We start from the raw sequence: 19598 nt of genomic DNA on the forward strand, positions 1-19598 counted from the left end.
CATATATCAATTAGATCATCAATGTCCTGTTTCCATCCGGAAGAGAAGGAGATATCGTAATTATAACAGTGTTTCATAAACCATGAGCCACTAAAGCTATGCACCTATACCATGTGTAACACTAACCTTATGTATGTGTACGATGAAGTTGTGTATATCATGTGCCATCGGGTCAATGTTTATGCATACTGGCCACAAGAGGGAATACCTGTTTGTTTAAACTGAAGAGAACTTACCTTCTGTCAAAGAAGAAAGTTTATTGTTGTTTGTTTGAAGAAAATATGCTTTGTATCTAGTATACTTTGTAGTTTATGTTCTCTACAAAAATCCTTTCATTTATAAAATTTCAGTACGAAAACAGTTGGAACTACGTGTTGCTGTTATTATTCAAGTGTATACCACGGAGCGATGCTTGCCGGGCGACCTTCTTTTTGGGTCAGTCTGGCTTACTACTTTTCCGTGAATTTGCTTTCAGGATGGTATTTCCGTCAGGAGTGCGCCATAGGGTTGTCAAGTTGACATGTAGGATTGACATGTATTGTGACATGTAGGCTTGTAACATGTAGGCTTGTGTGTATTGTAACGTGTAGGACAGCAACACAGTGGCCTAATGTTGGAAGTCCCCACCATACCGGGAGCCAGAGGCGTTGCTGGGGGGAGGGGCATACTAGGGGGCTATAGCTCCTGATCTTTTGGTTGTAGCCCCGGGTAGAATCTCAGGAGCTACATCCAAAAGGCTAGCTAGCCCCCAGCCCCGACCGTTCCAACATCAGCCTAGCCCCGGGTCTTTTCCAGACCTGGCAACACCCCTGCCGGGAGCACGTAAGCGTTATTCACAGACCACTGGAAAACCTTGCCAGCAGCTTAAGTCTTACTTCCGAACTCCGCCCATAACAGGAACTGTTTCCTATTATTGATCCTTCAGACAAAAAGAACCTGCGGCCGGAATATTTATTTTGGAAACCAAACGGACCGTTCAGAATATTCTCTGTGAACAGCTCCCCAAAGCCCAGCGCCCCCACCCCCTCCCTGACCCCCCCCCCCCTCCTCCAAGGTGCCACTGGTAATTATTTCAGCGTGTCTTATTTTTATAAATATACTTATGGGGGATGGGGCGATTTACCATGAGCTCAAAGCCCCCCCCCCCATCCCCCATCCACCCTTAAATATCTTCATTTGAGAACTGGCCGAAGGGGTAACATGCAATGTGACCAATTAGTGTTGCATCTGCGATGACGTCATCCGTTCCCTGGGTGGGGGAGGGGTTCTCCTGGAGCCACGGAGGAGAGGAAAGGCCGCTTTCAAATGAAGACAAAACACACAACTTTTAGAAAGGATTTATTTACAAAACGTAAAGTGCATGTTTATTTAAAAAAAACACGAATAGTTAACAGCATATAATGCGCAGCCCCCGGCCCGCCCCCACCCCAGAATACAAGCAGTGACCTCACACAGTGCAGGGGGGGAGCTTCAGTCATGGGTGGTGGAGTGGGTCTGCACAAGCATGCACGTGCACAGGAGTATGTACAAGCATGCAGAACACACGTGCACAGCAGCACAAGGAAGGACTCTTCTGGTGGCAGACAAGAGCGTACCCCAAAACTCGGCCTCGCCGATGTGTGCGCAACAATTCTGGCGGGTGTTGTATCTCGCACACATTCGCTGTACAGACACTACACAGCAGACGGCCAGAAAGTTACATTCACGCATTAACCGTGTGGGTTACTGGTGAGAGAATGCACATTACAAGGACCCCCTTTCCTGTTCTCGCATCTCACTTGGTAAGGGAGCCTGGTTCACTCTTCTGGTTCCAGATTTAAAAACGGACATCAGACAAAATACTTAAGTGAATGCAATTCCGTTTTTCAGATTGTCAGCCTTTGAAAGCACATGATGCGATGGGTGCAGCCTTGATGGGCCTTCTTGATCAATCAATATTGGAATGTAATGTCCGGCACAGAACAGACCATTTCTAGAAGCTGAATGCACAGGGCCGCTTCTGGACAGCGAGCTCCAGAGATTAAACTCCTGTGGAAGGGAGCTCGGACCTGCAGGGCAATGCTCAGCCCAGCAGGGCAATTCACGGACACCCCTGGCTGACCTCCGCCAGGCAGCCCACCCCGGGGAAGATCACTCGTTATAAGTGACTTCTGCCACATCCAGAATCAGGCCTTTGGGGTTTTAATCATCTTCTAAACTGCCATTAAACCTATGGAAGTTCCTGCCAGTTCTGGGGATTGCGTTCTATGGGTTTTACTGCTTGTCTCTGTGTCCCTTGATGTGATAAATGCCGGCACTGTGTGGACTTCGAGTACCCTAATTCCAGACACTCGTTCCTTGGGGCCAGTGACACCCACATCGTCTATTTTAGCAGATAATGTGTATTTGTGTCCTAGGAGTACAGCTGTTTTTTTAGTTTAAGCAATGCGTGTGGCATTTTCAGGGTTCTCGAGCTCGCCCTACTTTTAGGCTTCCAGGTGACCCAACACTGACCTATGATCAGCAAGGCGACCCGAAACCCGCCAGTATGTAGACACGTGATCAATTTGCAGCTTATGCACCCCTCAAACCCACTCCCCAAAAGAATATATCCATCCCTATTTAGGAAGGCAGCACTACATGGACAAGAGAGGCCAATAGGCAGATTTCAGGCTCCCACAAAAAGTCCATTCGAGGTCTCCTGCTCGCTCACCAAGGTGAGGTGTTTCCATTGGGTCCAACTCTTGTGTGTGTGTGTGTATATATATATATATATATAGATCTTTGTATTGCTGTGTTTTCATAAAAGGTCAACCCAGGGCATATTACAAAAAAAAAACGGAGGGACATAGTGCAGGGAAGCAGAGGAGACAAAATAAGGGTTGATGCCAACTGTGTCTGGCCTGCAACTGAGCTGGGTAACTGGGGAACCTCTCCTGCACAGAGTCCACGAGTTCAGGCCACACGACACCACGTTCTGCGATTGTATAAATGGACTCGGCTATTTATTACTGATCCCTTACACTCTTGATCGGGTATCTCGACGTAGATTGTGCCGAGCTATTCGGGCACTTGTGGGCCAAAGCGACAGCCTCGTTTTATTGCACGCTTCCCTTCCAGAAGCGCCCAATGTGCAGGGTCGGAGGGTTGGGGGAAATGTAGGTTTGCAGTGCCAAGTCAGTACAGAGTCATTTTTGCAGTACAAAATACACTTTGCACAGTTCCACGAATCAGGGTTTGTGTCGGCAGTGCAAAATCGCTTCTCAGCAGCGCAAAGTCACTTTGAACCGTGCAAAGAATTCCATGAATCGGGCCCATAATGTACAGTCAGCGGGGGGTCAGCGGGCCGTTCCAAATGATTGCCAGAAACAGGCATGGCAATTCTTGATCAATACCCACAAAGGTATCCATACAGTGAGTTTTCACAGAAACATGCTTCTTCGGACATTGCTTTCTGTTTTTAACTTGCACCCACACGGTTTAGGTTTAAGGGGTGCAGTATATGTACGCGTTCTCCACCTGGTGGGGTTTCTTACAACATTTACGCAACAAGGAGCCCAAGTGATGTAAAAATAACTAATTTAGGCAAGAGAAAATTTACTAAATTGAACTTTTACAAGCTGTTTTCTTAACACAATATACACCTGGTGTCTGGTTCACAAACAGTGTTGCATATTTCGGCGTAACCCTTTAAGCGGGTGGCTGCCAGCGGCATACATCATTTGTGGTGTGGGTGCGATTTCCCCACGCATGACACATGGCGCGTCAATCCCTTGTAGATCAACCTCTGCATGTTGATATGAGAGTGTGTTCTTTGTAAAATACTCTAAGATTATAATTGGGTTGCCAGTGAATTCGTCGAAAAAAATTGGTCGACCAGACAAATGGTCGAATCAAATTGGTCGAAAACCATTTCGTCGAATTTTTTTTTTTTCTATTTTAACCCTTTTTTTTTTTTTTTTTTTTTGGGGGGGTCCCCCCCCCAACCCCCTTTTTTTCTCTTAAAACCCATTTTTTTAACCAAACGAAAACCCAAAAATAAATATATAAATAAAAATTTTTTTTCGACGAAATGGTTTTCGACCAAATTGCGTCGACCAAATTGCAGTCGACCAGTTTTTTTTCGACGAGTTGACTGGACACCTATAATTGTTCTTTTATAATGCGCTTAATAACAGACATTGGTTTTCGGGATTTGAACCTGTGTTGCGCCGCGTTGTCTGCGTTGCCCCTGAGCTATGCTCCTTCACCCAAGATGAAATGTATAGTTTTTTTTTTTTGAACATGTGATTTTGGTTAATCTGCCAGATGTTTGGGTTTCTGGAAAGAAATGTTCAAATCATTTTCCATTCGACCATTTGGAAAAATTGATAATAAACCCTTTTATTTTGTCAGACATGCCTGTGGGGGGTTGCCCCCACGTGTATTTCTGTTCTCATTATTATGGCACGTATTAAGGGCATGAACTAAGAACGCTCTGGTCTCTTTGTAACATACAGTGGGCAACCTGTGCAGCCTCACCTCAGCCAACACCCAGAATTCCCACCTACCCTGGGATCACCCAACTTCTTTTTTTGCCCCATTTTTCGCCCTACACGGTTTACAGCGTTTCCATTAGTTGCTCTGCACTATTTCTCGACTGCACAATTTCTTTTGGAAGTGTCCCACCAAAGTTTTGAATGTTCGTGGATACACTGCAGAGCAAGTTTGTGCAGTGAGCGTTGTGCAATAACCTTAAAAAAAGCACGCCATGAAGGCTTTATTATTAATTGGAATTTCTATTAATTGGAATTTCCAGTGCTTAGCTGCCGCCATGAAGGCTTTATTATTAATTGGAATTTCTATTAATTGGAATTTCCAGTGCTTAGCTGCCGCCATGAAGGCTTTATTATTAATTGGAATTTCTAGTGCTTAGCTGCCGCCATGAAGGCTTTATTATTAATTGGAATTTCTAGTGCTTAGCTGCCGCCATGAAGGCTTTATTATTAATTGGAATTTCTAGTGCTTAGCTGCCGCTATGAAGACTTTATTGTTAATTGGAATTTCTATTAATTGGAATTTCCAGTGCGTAGTTGCCGCTATGAAGTGGCATTACCACATCTGGGCACCCACTACATGGCCAAAGCAGATGTTCTAAACTGCAAGCCATCGAGTTCCGAGCATGTATGTGCTGCCACACGTGTGCAATATACAACATATGCAATTACCAGGAATAAAAAGAAATGCTTGTGTGCTCCTGCACGCATTGTACTCGGGATGCTATTCTGGAAAGAAGGACTTTACAAAACCACAAGAAACTGCTTCAGCTGTTGCTCTGCTCTCTGGCCAGGCGGTCAATAGACCCCGTTTTACCTTTATGTGGCGTTTAAAGCTTAGAATCCAGACCACAGGTTCCAGATGTATTGTTAGTGCCTCGGCCTACGCTTCCATGCGCCGGCACTATAAGTCTACAGTAGATTTTTGGGGGGCGATTGCCCAGTAGAGCACCTGCAGAGGCCTCCTGGTATTTGGGTAGCAAAGCGATACCACACTTGGGGTCAGTGGCTCACCTGTTCCTGGCTTTTTGAAAGTGGTCCTCTGAATACTCTAACGTCATCTCAACATACATTGCTTCCAAACACACGTTCTTCAAAACATGCAATAGCGTGTGCTGTGAGGGGTACCCGGCTCGCGGCGCTGGCGGGACTGCACACAGACTCCCATTGCAGGTTGGGGCAATTCAACTGTTACCAAACACAAGAAACCAGAGACAAGCTGAAACCTGCACTTCCCCTCACATTTCAATAACTAAAAGGGGGCGCTGTGGGTCCACGACAGATAAAGGTTATCCCGATATAAGGTACTGGAAAGGTTGCTATGCAGCAATTGGACTCTGTGAGATGCCAGAGGGTGGGGCGGTGGGGCGGGGGAGGAGTATTGGAACTGTTTAGGCAGCTTCAAGCTCTTGGTAGTCTGTGTCAAGCACTAGGGCATGCTTTCACATTCTTTTAGAAAATACATATTTTAAAAATGACTCCACTTTTCAAACAAATGAAAGCTGTGTGCTATTCTTGTATGAACAGCGCCTAAACAGACATTACACAAAAATGCTCTTTACATAAGCAGCAAGACTGATAGAAAGACACAGGATAAGCTGTCAGATGTGTTTGAAATTTTTTGGCACATAAGAACTTTTAAATGGACTTATTCGGCTTCAATGCAGCCGGAACGGGCCGTGGGCATAATTAAAGCATTGTGTGTGTGTGTGTCTGAAGCATATACCTGGTACCCGCTGTGTTACCAGTGCTGTAACACAACAGTGCTCTTTTCGTACTGGTCCCTTGAATGAAGTGCGTAAAGAAGCGCACTTCACTGGTGTTGTCCCAGCCTGGCATGGCACCGGTGCCCCGGCTGCTGAAGCACCTCTGGCGTGGAGAATGAGGCTTCTAGCCGCTGCATGAGCTCCAGATCACTCGGCTCTATGTGGGCTCCAGCGGCCAGGAACGTTGCATCCGATCACACCCAGCACCGAGCTCGGTTATCCAAGCGCAAGCGCCACCACAGCAGAGTGTCACCTTCTGTGGGTCCTCAACAGATCCACCACACGTGGCCTGACTGGGGGTGGGGGGGGGGGCATTGCGCCCTCAGTCATCTCGTAAGGACAGCAGCAGTCATTTCCTCAGGCTCCACCGACCGAGGACCTATTTAACTGGCGGATTCAGCATTTCGAGACTGACACACTCTGAACAAATATCACAAACACCATTTCTGCAACAAAAGGGCGGGACTTCCGGAGGTGAAGGGCTTGATGGGGTCATCTCAGGACACTGTTGCCTTCCATTGTGCTTTTCTATGATGGATAATTACATTGAAAGCGCAGGCCACACATGGACACACCTTCACCAGCGGCTTCCTGCGTTCAGTGTCTGGACTTTCTGCAACAGTGTCACCTGGCATAGTCTGCACGTTTCTTTCAACATCAAGGAACTCAATCCAATGTCAGTTTCACTTTTGGGTTGGGCCCGAGCAACATGCATAGTCGAGCACATTCACAATAGCTCACAAATCATTTCCTGGTTCAGAGTTCACAGGCTACAGTACTTTGAAACCACTGAATGGCTCATCGTTCATTGGTCCCTTGGAAGCCGTGGCAGGGCAGTAGCTTTGTACAGGGCGGCTCACAGTGAGGCCCTGATCATACAACAGAATCCCTTATCACGGAGCCGAGCCGTACCCGCGGCCTTTGGCATTGGGGAGATACTTCCACCAGTGTGTCCTTGATGTTCAAAGGTCTCTTTTCAGACTCGGAAAAGTTCTTGTTGGTGGTCAGGGGATCGTGGTATGGGGTGGTGATGAGATAGTTATCGTTCAGTGTCTGATAGCCTTTGTGATCGAGCACTGCATTGGGGGCGGTGCTGCCGTGTAATGGCAGGCTCTCTGCCGGTTTACCACTTTTCTGTGGTTTCTTGTGTTGCATATCAGAGACGTCTCCAGGCTTCAGGAATGTTTTCATTCCTTTTCGGTGTTTGTAGAGCAAGAAGAGTCCAAGAATGACCACAGCGACCCCAAATAAGATACTCATGATCATGAACTCGTTCCAGTAGGTTTTACTCGTAATTCTCGACGAATGACTTTGCGAGGTTGAGCTAGACTTCGACAGATTCAAGAAGAGCTCGTCATTAGGCTTGGGTGCTGGAAGAGGTTTGCTGGTGTCCACCTGGACTGTTGTAGCCTTCGGGGCACCCTCGGGCTCCACACAGTAGTTGGCCATTAATTTGCGAAAACCTTCCTCCGTCGACCAACACTCGTAGGAGCCAAAACTCTGCGGGCTTCGAACTAGAAGCAAATCCCCATTGGACCGGACAGTGTAGGAGGAATTGATCTTCTCGCCATTGTGGAACCAGCTCTTCGAAGCAAAGTTCGATAGCGGCGTGCACGTCAGAGAGTTCATGGTGTTGGCTGGAAGCACGATCTTCTGACACTCGATTTCTTCTGTGGGGCAAAAAGCACAGAAGGCATTAAAGCGATTCCACAGTTCAAATGCATCAAGGAAGCATTTACAAGAAATGCACAGAATATACATACATCTCTTATAATGAATACATTTTAAATCATTTCTAATGGGGATTGAGAAGAAATCGGGCAATCGTTTCTTCCAAACCATCCAAACTTATTTCCAAAACCACTTTCCACAGCATTCCAAGTGCACACAACAGCAGGCTTTGAAATGAAGGAACTTTACCAGGTTCCGAAATTGGGGATAAAAGTGTTCAAAGTGCTGGAAAAGCTTTGAATTTGGACAATGTGAGTTGGGGGGGGGGGGGGGGGAATTGCCTGCAGATGTATTTTTGACTGAGAGGGGCGGGGGGCTATATTTTATACTAGGAAGTGAAACAAAATTCCTAATAACTTTTGTACATTTTTCATAAACTATTCAAACTTAACTTCTTAGGTTTTAGTACTTCTTGACATACAATTCTACATTTCTTAACATTGTAAATAGTATTTTCTTTCTTGCAGAAACCTTTATCATTCTGAAAGGGCTTTTAAAAGACTGCAGCTGTTTTTAAAAGTCATAATATATTGTGGACATTTAAATAAAGTAGCATTTGCTTGTTAAAGTCACTGTTTGCTTAATATTATCCTCTCTCTGCAGGAAAAGGTCCTTCCTGCGCATCACAGCACCGACGCCGAAGGGACTTTGCACGCAGTTTGTTTTCTTTGAACTTTTTTTGCAAACTAAAAAAATATAACTGTCTGAAGTGCTATGGTTTAAAGTGATATTAAATTGCAGAATAGTCAATTACACAAAAAACATCTGATGATCAGTTTCAAACACATTCCTTTGATTATCTGTAGTGGCTTTTTAATATGTTGGGGAAAGGGGTGGGTGTGTGTTGATGATTTAATTATGTTTTATTTATGTAGCACTTGCGCCTAAGCGATGTACAAACTGCAAAATAATAAATTACAGAATACAAAATTCAAAGAATGTGTTGATTATAAGGAGAGCAGCTTTGAGAGAAGATTACAGAGAGAAAAGAGAAGAATGGGTGATGTGAATTAAGCAAACGGTCACAGAGCTTAGAGGCGAAGAGAGAAAAGGACCAAAGAGGGCCTGTGCACAAGAAGACTAGGGAAGAGTGAGTAGAAAGAGAGCCAGCCGAGGACCGAAGATGATGACCCACAGAAGTGAAGACTAGCAGGACAAGGACTCCATGCAAGAGAGGCAATGCACGCGGCAGTCGGGATGAAACCGAGCAGCTACGGGGAAATGTCAAATGAAAAGTACAGTAAGAAAGTCTTGCGAGGTTGAGCTAGACTTGGGCAGATTCAAGAAGAGCTCATCATTAGGCTTGGGCGCGGGATGTTCTAAAACGCCAAATGGCAGGATTGAGAAAGAAGAGCAATAGGAGAAGAAACTTAAAGGGAATTATCAAAAATGAGAGAGAGAGAGAGAGAGAAAGAAAATCAATCAGAATCAGTAGAAAAGTGGCGTTAAGAAGGAAAAGGAAGGTCCCCGGATAAGAGGCAGGAAAGAAAATACTGTCTTGGATGGATTCAAATAAAGAGAAGCATGCAAAACCCGATAGCAGAAAGGCAGTCACAAATGGAAGAATTAAGTTTATAAGTGAGGGAAGAAAAGTTTGAGGGTCGAGTGTGCCCTGGAGGCTGAAGGCATCGTCGATGTAGCCGCCACAGCGGCCTTCGTGCGCTCCGGTACTTTGATTGCTGTATCCTGGGCAGATTGTGTGTGAGGGGCATGTGCTCTCCTCACCCTCTTCCCACGAGAGTAAGGTCCTGGGGCCCGCCATGGCAGAGCATAGCGTGGCTCTGAAAGGAGGCAGAGTCGCAGGCCAAAGTACCCTCGTCAAGCCCAGTCACCAATCTTCTTTGCCGACCCCGGAGAGCCTTGTTTGAGAAGGAATGACAGATGGAACACAAGGTGACATTGTGCTCTGGGTGCAGGCAGTTGATGCATTCTACCTACTGGTTTTACCGGCACAGATACCGTTGAACCTGTAATGAGCCCCATCATGTTCCGGATGCAGGCAGTCGATGCACTCTACCTGCTGGTCTTACCGGCACGGCTACTGCTGGAATCGTAATGCTCCACATTGTGTTTTGAGTACAGGCAGTAGATACACTTTACTGGCACGGCTACCGCCAGACTCGTAATGAGCCCCATTGTGTTCCGGGTGCAGGTAGTCGATGCACTCTACCTGCTCGTTTTACCGGCACGGCTACCGCCAGACTCGTAATGAGCCCCATTGTGTTCCAAGTACAGGCAGTCGATACACTCCACCTGCTGGTCTTACCGGCATAGCTACCGCCGGACTCGTAATGCTCCCCATTGGGTTCTGAGTATAGGCAGTAGATACACTCTACCTGCTGGTTTTACTGGCACGGCTCCTGCCGGTCTCGTAATGAGGCCCATTCTGTTCTGGGTGCAGGCAGTCAATGCATTTTACCTGCTGGTCTTACCGGCATGGCTACCACCAGACTCGTAATGAGCCCCATTGTGTTCTGGGGGCAGGCAGTAGATACACTACCTGCTGGTTTTACCGGCACGGCTACCGCCGTACTCGTAACGAACCCCATTGTGTTCCGGGTGCAGGCAGCCGATGCATTCTACCTGTTGGTCTTCCGCGTAGATGTTCGTCAAGTAGCAGGTGGAGCATTCCTTGAAAAGGCTTTTCTTTGCCTTTCGATCAGCCGTGGTGGGTGAAGACGAATCCCCCAACAAGCCTTAACCCCGAGGTGGCAAAGGATTGGCCGGCAGAAAAGCACCAGCGATGTAATAACACTCCCAAACCCCACAATAGGAAAGAACTCCGAGGTCTTCCAAAAATGGATGTACGAGAAAAAAACAAAACAAATTGAGATGGAAAAGAAATGTTTTTTGGGTTGAATTACCAACGTTGTTTTGGATTTTTTCACTTTTATTTTTAAATAATGCGGCGGGAGATACTCCGCACCTCCCCCCACATCCCCCCACCTCATACCCCATTTAAAAAAAAAATGTTGCAAAAATTCGACCAAAAACTGTCTTCTCTACCTTGATTTTTTTCTCATTCGTTTTTTAGGGTAATTCACCAAAAATGACAAAAGATTGATGAAAACAAGTGTGTAGATCATTGAATGAAGAGAACATTCAGAAGACTCTGAACACGTGAACGTGCGGTAAAACATGTAAGCACGGTCTCCTGCATTGGAGCTAAGGGAGTCTGTCTATTGGCTGTGCTGCAATATGACCCAAAATGACTCTAAGAGAACATTAAAGTGACCAGAGCTTCAAACTTAAATGTAAACTGCCTTAATGTTACAGAGAATTCCCAGCCTGACGACGGGGACTATCCAAACAGCCCGTCAATCTATGAAAGTTCCAATGCTGGAGAACAGTGCGTATGCTTATTTAACTGTGTAAAAACCAGTGGTGTGTAATGCATTTTGGGTTACAAACAATGCTGGCTTTTGTGTATAGTTTGCTTTGCTTAGTTGGTCGTGTTTTGGACTCGAGTGCATGTGCGTTCTTGATAAATAGTGTATTCCGATATTCATCTATGTGGATATTGTAATATGCATGTACATCGCAAATGCTGACTCTACCTGCCGCCAAAGCCCTGTTCTCCTAAGTCTAAGCCTTGCTGCTCAGCCTCGATACCAAGTGTGAGCAACACATTTACCAGGTTGGCTTCCCAGAACCGTGAACCAGTCCAGGTCCTGGAAATTAAACCTCACGATAACAAAAAGGGGACAATTTTCTTTATGATGCATTGCACGGAGGTGACGGGAAACTAAATTAATGCAAATCTAGGCGTACGTTTATAATGTGTCCTGTGCAGCGAAAACAAGTGTGAACGCGCCTTGCCGTGTATCCCTGGCAATAGATTCCAAATGGAATTTGCCGACCAAAATGTTTGTTCTGTTGACCCCACCCCCTCTGCCTGCCAAATGCTGCACCTTCCCTGAAGTGCGGAAGTGGGTGTAAAACCAGGCACAACGCTTTTGCACATGCATTTTACACCTGATTTAGGGTTCTGGGGGCTCGCACTATAAACCCTAAATGTTTTGATTGATGTGGTTCCTAGACTAAGACATTTTTGTGAGATTGTACTTGTAAATCTGTGCATGCATTGTTCCTGGGACTTATACTGCACACGGCTGCCATTTGCAAGATTTCCACGTGCTTTGGTGGATCTGAGAGACCTGGGGGGAGGGGGGAAGGGTCAGGGTAGCGGGGAGAGGGATCATGTGAAGTAGCTTTGCTGCTGTGTTGATGCGGGTGGGGGGGTCAGGGTAGCTGGGAGAGGGAGCATGCGAGATAGCTTTGCTGCTAGGGGGGTCAGGGTAGCGGGGAGAGGGAGCATGCGAGGTAGCTTTGCTGCTGTGTTGATTCGGGTGACGGAGTCAGGGGAGAGGGAGCATGTGAGGTAGCTTTGCTGCTGTGTTGATGCGGGTGGGGGCAGGGGGTCAGGGTATCAGTGAGAGGGAGCATGCGGGGTAGCTTTGCTGCTGTGTTGATGCAGGTGGGGGGGTCAGGGTAGCAGGGAGAAGGTGCATGCGAGGTAGCTTTGCTGCTGTTTTGATGCAGGTGGGGGCAGGGGGTCAGGGTATCAGGGAGAGGGAGCATGTGGGGTAGCTTTGCTGCTGTGTTGATGCAGGTGGGGGGTCAGGGTAGCAGGGAGAAGGTGCATGCGAGGTAGCTTTGCTGCTGTGTTGATGCGGGTGGGGGCAGGGGGTCAGGGTATCGGAGAGGGAGCATGCGGGGTAGCTTTGCTGCTGTGTTGATGCAGGTGGGGGGTCAGGGTAGCAGGGAGAAGGTGCATGCGAGGTAGCTTTGCTGCTGTGTTGATGCGGGTGGGGGGTCAGGTTAGTGGGGAGAGGAAGCATGCGAGGTAGCTTTGCTGCTGTGTTGATGCGGGTGGGGGGGGGAAAGGGTAGCGGGGAGAGGGAACATGAAAGGTAGCTTTGCTGCTGTGTTGATGCAGGTGGGGGTCAGGGTAGCGGGGAGAGGGAGCATGCAAGGTAGCTTTGCTGCTGTGTTGATGCGGGTGGGGGGGTCAGGGTAGCGAGAGAGGGAGCATGAAAGGTAGCTTGGCTGCTCTGTTGATGCGGGTGGGGGGGCCAGGTTAGTGGGCAGAGGGAGCATGCGAGGTAGCTTTGCTGCTATGTTAATCTGGGTGGGGGGTCAGGTTAGTGGGCAAAGGGAGCATGCGAGGTAGCTTTGCTGCTGTGTTGATGCGGGTGGGGGGGGTCAGGGTAGCGGGGAAAGATCTTGCGAGTAGCTTTGCTGCTGTGTTGATGCAGGTGGGAGGGTCAGGGTAGCGGGGAGAGGGAGCATGCAAGGTAGCTTTGCTGCTGTCTTGATGTGGGTGGGGGGGTCAGGGTAGCGGGGAGAGGGAGCATGTGAGGTAGCTTTGCTGCTGTGTTGATGCAGGTGGGGGGTCAGGGTAGCAGGGAGAGGGAGCATGCGAGGTAGCTTTGCTGCTGTGTTGATGTGGGTGGGGGGTCAGGGTAGCGGGGAGAGGGGGCATGCGAGGTAGCTTTGCTACTGTGTTGATGCAGGTGGGGGGGTCAGGGGAGAGGGGAGAGGGAGCATGCGAGGTAGCTTTGCTGCTGTGTTGATGCAGGTGGGGGGGGTCAGGGTAACGGGGAGAGGGAGCATGCGAGGTAGCTTTGCTGCTTTGTTGATGCAGGGGGGGGGTCAGGGTAACGGGGAGAGGGAGCATGCGAGGTAGCTTTGCTGCTGTGTTGATGCAGGGGGGTCAGGGTAGCGGGGAGAGGGAGCATGCGAGGTAGCTTTGCTGCTGTGTTGATGCAGGTGGGGGGGTCAGGGTAACGGGGAGAGGGAGCATGCGAGGTAGCTTTGCTGCTGTGTTGATGCAGGGGGGGTCAGGGTAGCGGGGAGAGGGAGCATGCGAAGTAGCTTTGCTGCTGTGTTGATGCAGGTGGGGGGGTCAGGGTAGCAGGGAAAGGGAGCATGCGAGGTAGCTTTGCTGCTGTGTTGATGTGGGTGGGCGGGTCACGGTAGCGGGGAGAGGGAACATGCAAGGTAGCTTTGCTGCTGTGCTGATGCCGGTTGAGATGGGGCAGTCAGGGTAGTGGGGAGAGGGAGCATGCGAGGTAGCTTTGCTCCTGTGTTGATGCGGGTGGGGGGGGGGGTCAGGGTAGCGGGAGCATGTGAGGTAGCTTTGTTGCTGTGTTGATGCAGGTGGGGAAGGGTCAGGGTAGCAGGAAGAGGGAACATGCAAGGTAGCTTTGCTGCTGTGTTGATGCGGATGGGGGGTCAGGGTAGCGGGGAGAGGGAGCATGCGAGGTAGCTTTGCTGCTGTGTTGTTGCAGGTGGGGGGGGTCAGGGTAGCGGGGAGAGGGAGCATGCGAGGTAGCTTTGCTGCTGTGTTGATGCGGAGGGGGGGTCAGGGTAGCGGGGAGAGGGAGCATGCGAGGTAGCTTTGCTGCTGTGTTGATGCAGGGGAGGGTCAGGGTAGCGGGGAGAGGGAGCACTCAAGGTAACTGCTGCTGTGTTGATGTGGGTGGGGTGTCAGGGTAGCGGGGAGAGGTTGCATGCGAGTTAGCTTTGCTGCTGTGTTGATGCAAGTGGGTGGGGGGGGTCAGGTTAGTGGGGAGACGGAGCATGCGAGGTAGCTTTGCTGCTGTGTTGATGTGGGTGGGGGGTCAGGGTAGCGGGGAGAGGGAGCATGCAAGGTAGCTTTGCTGCTGTGTTGATGCGGGAAGCTCAGAACTCCATTGGGACTGTGTGTGGGTCTATTTCTAGGGAGTGTGCGCCTTGATGACTGGTTGAAAACCCTCCAGAAGGGCGGCCAGGAGATGTCCAGGGGGATTGTGGGAAAAACTCAACGTTCCCAGACATTTCACGGGCTTATGCATTGGAATCTTTCAAAAAAACTCCAACAATAATACTTGTTCTCAGCGACTAGAGAGAATTTTGTTTGCAAAGTGTGTTGGATTAAAATGGTACAAAAAATCACTCTAGCTCTAAGAGGCCTGCCAACATGGAAGACGGGTGCTATGCAAGACTACTTCCATGCAGTGGTCGAAGTGGGTGGGAGCAGTGCTCCACTGCTTTTTTTAAAATTACGTTTTACAGCTCCTATACTTTTTTATTTTAAAAAGAATCCATTCCAGAATGGTTTGGTTTTAAACTAAAAGTGTAGGAAGCAGTTGAAGCGTGCACATCAGTGCACTGAGCTGAACGTTCCCTTAAACAGCAGGCACATGTGTTTGGGGGTTTGTATTGTATGTCTGAGGGGCATGGTGACAAGGTTTGTGGGGATCCAGGTGGGCCAGCGGGGAACATAGTTCCACTTCTTCTTTTCGTACACTCTGACCACTGCTTGCATGAAGGACCTCACTATTAGCAACACGTGGCGCTTCCGGTAGGCCATCCCAGAATACTCACCCGCTGGCTGCAGTGCTCGGCCCACGGGCCCCGGTGAGTTCCCCTTCGGGCAGTGAAGTCTTGTGTCGGCTTCTTCAATGTCTTGGACCCAGTTCCTAAGAGGAAAAACAACGCGCCAGGATTTAGCGTCAAAGAAGCCACTCGCTATTGGAAGAGAGAGCCGTAATATCACTGTAAACTGAAGGGGGAAGCGGGCCTATGGAATCATATAGAAGAACAAGTTACTTTCTTACCTGGTAACGTTCTTTCGATGGGATGGTCCGACGACGTATTCCATATCTATGACAGGTAATGTCCACAGCTGTGCTGCTTCGGAAAATCTTTGGCGTCTGCGTCCTGCGTCGATGCGCCGACCCCGAGGACCTCCTCCGACGGCCGACGTCACCCGATGTGATAAGTAGGACGCACGACGCCCATAGCCTCAGTTATAGTTTTTTCCCAGAACGTGTGCCACCAGTTTTCTGCCAGTCAGACACACAAGGCCTTGCGGAACGCAAGCTGCAATCGCAAAAGAAATTCTGCAGCGGGGCAGGGAGGGAGCGATATGGAATACGTCGTCGGACCATCCCATCGAAAGAACGTTACCAGGTAATAAAGTAACTTGTTCTTCGAGAGGATTGGTTCCTCCGACGTATTCAATATCTATGACAGACTCCCAAAGCAGTACCAAGCAAGGAGGTGGGAAAGAATTTAGAATACAAATTTAGCATGCCCAATCAAATTGCGGAATAGAGAACTGCCTTGCCAAAGGCCAGATCTTGCCCTCTGATGGAATCGAGGGAGTAGTGACGTACAAAAGTATGTACTGAAGCCCAGGTGGCTGCATCACAGATGTGACGAATAGGAACTCCCCTCTGCAGGGCAGTAGACGCAGCCACTTCCCTGGTAAAATGGGCCCGCAAGCCAGCCGGAGGATCCTTACCCGCCAAGCGGTAAAACTCGGAGAAAGCTAAAATAATCCAACGAGACAAAGTCTGTTTTTTCACAGCTTGTCCCAAATGCTTTACAGCATAATCAATGAAAAGTTGATCGTCCACTCTGACCCGGGACATGCGCGAAATATAAAAACTCAACGCTCTCCGAGGATCAAGCCTATGGAGCCTCTCTTCTTCCTTACCAGGATGTGGAGGAGGATAGAACGCCAGAAGAACAACCTTCTGGCTCAAATGAAATTCCGAAACCACCTTCATAAGAAAAGAAGGACGAACTCTAAGGACAACCCTGTCCTTGTGAAATACAGTGAAGGGTGGCTTAACTGAAAGTGCCTGTAACTCACTCACTCTGCGAGCGGAAGTGACCGCAACCAAAAACACAGTTTTCAGAGTCAACAGTCTCAAAGGGCAAGAATGTAAAGGCTCAAACGGAGCACCCATAAGAAACTTAAGAACAAGGTTCAAATCCCAACCTGGTACCAGAAAAGGTGACGGAGGGAACACATTACTGAGCCCTTTCAAGAACTGCGAAATTAAAGGAATCTTAAAATAGGAACACTCTTCAGACGAGCGCTTAAATATGGACAGCGCCGCCAGGTAACTTTTAATGGTCCCCACTTGCAAGCCCCTGTGGGCCAAAGAAAGCAAAAAAGACAGAACCATGGGAATGTCACAATCAAAAGGATCCACATTCTTAACTATGCACCAGTCGCAGAACTTTCTCCAACGGCAACGGTACAGAGACTTTGTTGCCGGCCGCCTGGCCGAGAGCAACACCTACATCACGTCTTCAGGGTGGTCCCAATCCTTATACCTCAACCTTGCAGAAGCCAAGCGTGAAGGTTGAGGGATCTGACCTCTGGATGGAGAACCTGACCCCCCCCACCCTCCCGTGAGAGCAGATCGTCTCGGTAGGGAAGACGACGTGGAGGGCAGATGGACAAGTCGAGAAGGTCCGGGTACCACTCCTCCGGGCCCACGCCAGAGCAATGAGGATCATCCGGGAACCGAACCTCCGTAACCTCTGCAGCACTTGCGGGATGACGGGGACTGGAGGAAACACGTACAGCAGTGGGAATGACCACTCCACAACGAACGCGTCTCCTAAGGCTCCTTTTGGAGGAAATTCCCGCGAGCAAAACCTTTCACACTTCCGGTTGACACTGGAGGCAAAGAGATCCACTTGAGGGGTCCCCCAAAGGGCGAAGATCTCCAGGAGAATCTCCTGAGCCAGCTCCCACTCGTGAGAGATCGTGCTCTGCCTGCTCAGAGCGTCCGCCGTCTCGTTGTCGTCTCCGGCCAGATGAACCGCCGAGATCGAAACTTCCTGCTGGATGGCCCAGAACTCGAGCTGCATCGCCTCCCTGCACAGCGGAAGTGACACTGCCCCCACACCCCCCCCTTTTGTTGAGGTAGTGCATGGCCACCGTGTTGTCCGTTAGAATCAGGACACTCTTTCCACGCACAGTCGGCAGAAAAGCCTTCAGGGCTAGCCTGACGGCCCTCAGCTCCAACAGATTGATATGGAGTCTGGACTCCGACGGAGACCAACGACCGCTGACTGTTAACTCGTTGGCATGAGCTCCCCATCCCGTGAGGGATGCGTCCGTCACGATCGTCACCTCCGGCCAGGGCAGCCAAAATGGGGCCCCCTTCATCAGATTGCCCTCGACGGCCCACCACAGAAGGTCCCGGGCTACCGAGGACGGCACCTGACCAGGGTCCGACAGCCTGCTGGAGGACTGAGACCACTGGAGCTTGAGTGCCCACTGGAAAGACCTCATCCGCAGACGAGCCTCTGGCACCAGAAGAATGCAGGATGCCATAAGGCCGAGCAGTCTCAAGAACTCGGACACTGGGAGATCCTGGGCAAATTGAAACTTGTCCACCATCTGCTGAATGTGAAGAGCCCTCACCTGAGGAGGAAAACACTGCCCCAGGGACGTGTCGAGCACTGCTCCGATGTACTGGAGCCGCTGCGTTGGTGTCAAATGGGACTTCTTTAAATTGAGGGAGAAGCCCAGCCTGTGAATGGAGTGGCAGGTGACGGACAGATGATCCAGGACTTGCTCGGGAGAGCTCCTCCTGATCAACCAATCGTCCAGGTAGGGGTAGACGTGAATCCCCCTTTCCTGAGATGCGCTGCCACCACCACCATGAGCTTGGTGAAAACCCTCGGGGCGGAGGTCAATCCGAACGGCAGGACCCGAAACTGAAAGTGCGAGTCGCCAACCTCGGGTACTTCTTGTGCTTGGGATGGATCGGCACATGGAAGTAAGCATCCTTGAGGTCGAGAGACACCAACCAGTCCTGAAGTTGAAGGGCCTGGAGGACTTGAGAAAGAGTCACCATCTAGAACTTGTCCTTCCTGAGGAGTTTGTTCAAACCGCGCAAGTCCATGATGGGTCTCAATCCCCCGTCTTTCTTCGAAATCAATAAATAAGGGGAATACCATCCCTTGTTCCTCTCCGCTACAGGCACCAGTTCTATGGCGCCTTTCTCCAGCATGGCTTGAATTTCCTGCGCAAGGAGTGGATCCAGACACTTCAAAGAGAGGTTCCCTGGTGGATTGTCGTGAGGCCTCTGCCGAAAAGGAAGACAGTAGCCGTGGGTTATGATCTCCAGAACCCACACATCCGAAGTAATGGCTTGCCACTCTACAAGATGCTGCGCCAGTCTTCCCCCAACCGGCGAACCATGGGACCTGGCCTCATGACTGAGTGGTAGCGGCTGCAGCGTTGCCTGAGGGCAAAGAGGCAACTGCCCGAGCGGCCTTGGCACCACAGGTACCCTGTCGTCCACCTCTGGTACCCCTGTGTTGGCCTCTTTGACTGCCAGCTCCTCTCGCTTTACTGAAGGACGAGTAATAGCGAAAGGAACCTCCCCTCCATTGCTGTCCCCTAGGACGAAAAGGCGGAGGTTGGCGAACTGCAGCGCCCAACGACTTCGCTGCAGCTTTGGAGGTGTGCAACCTCTCAAGGCTCATCAGCCTTGCTGCCAAAAAGGTGTTCACTTGTTCACTGTCAAAGGGCATGTTGAGGAGCCGGGACTGCACATCAGGAGCGAACCCAGACTTCCGCAACCACGCAAACCTGCGCATTATGGTGCTCGCCGCCATGGACCGGCTGACTCAATCTGCCAAGTCCAAACCCGACTGAACGGCCTCACACATGGCATCCTTGCCATCCTGAACCATAGCAAGGAAACCATCCCGTTCGTCCCCTTCGGGAATATGTTCAGCCGCTAATGCAACACAGTTCCACAGAGTGTGTGTGAAACGAGAC

At 49.6% G+C, this 19598-nt stretch overlaps 1 protein-coding gene across 1 annotated transcript in view; it reads right to left on the reverse strand.

The window, feature by feature from the left end:
• Positions 1 to 1321: 1321 nt before the first annotated feature.
• SEMA4B (semaphorin 4B) overlaps positions 1322 to 19598 on the reverse strand; it is a 567312-nt gene continuing 549035 nt past the window's right edge. Inside the window, exons 14-15 of the mRNA XM_069625216.1 lie at positions 15383 to 15477; positions 1322 to 7950 (exon numbers count right to left, since the gene is read on the reverse strand). Of these exons, the coding sequence (XP_069481317.1) occupies positions 7154 to 7950; positions 15383 to 15477 (892 nt within the window). The 3' untranslated portion in view covers positions 1322 to 7153. The remainder of the gene's footprint in view (positions 7951 to 15382; positions 15478 to 19598) is intronic.

The sequence above is a fragment of the Ambystoma mexicanum genome, chromosome 11, assembly GCF_040938575.1.
Source record: "Ambystoma mexicanum isolate Mex_15411 chromosome 11, UKY_AmexF1_1, whole genome shotgun sequence".
Lineage (NCBI taxonomy): Eukaryota > Metazoa > Chordata > Amphibia > Caudata > Ambystomatidae > Ambystoma > Ambystoma mexicanum.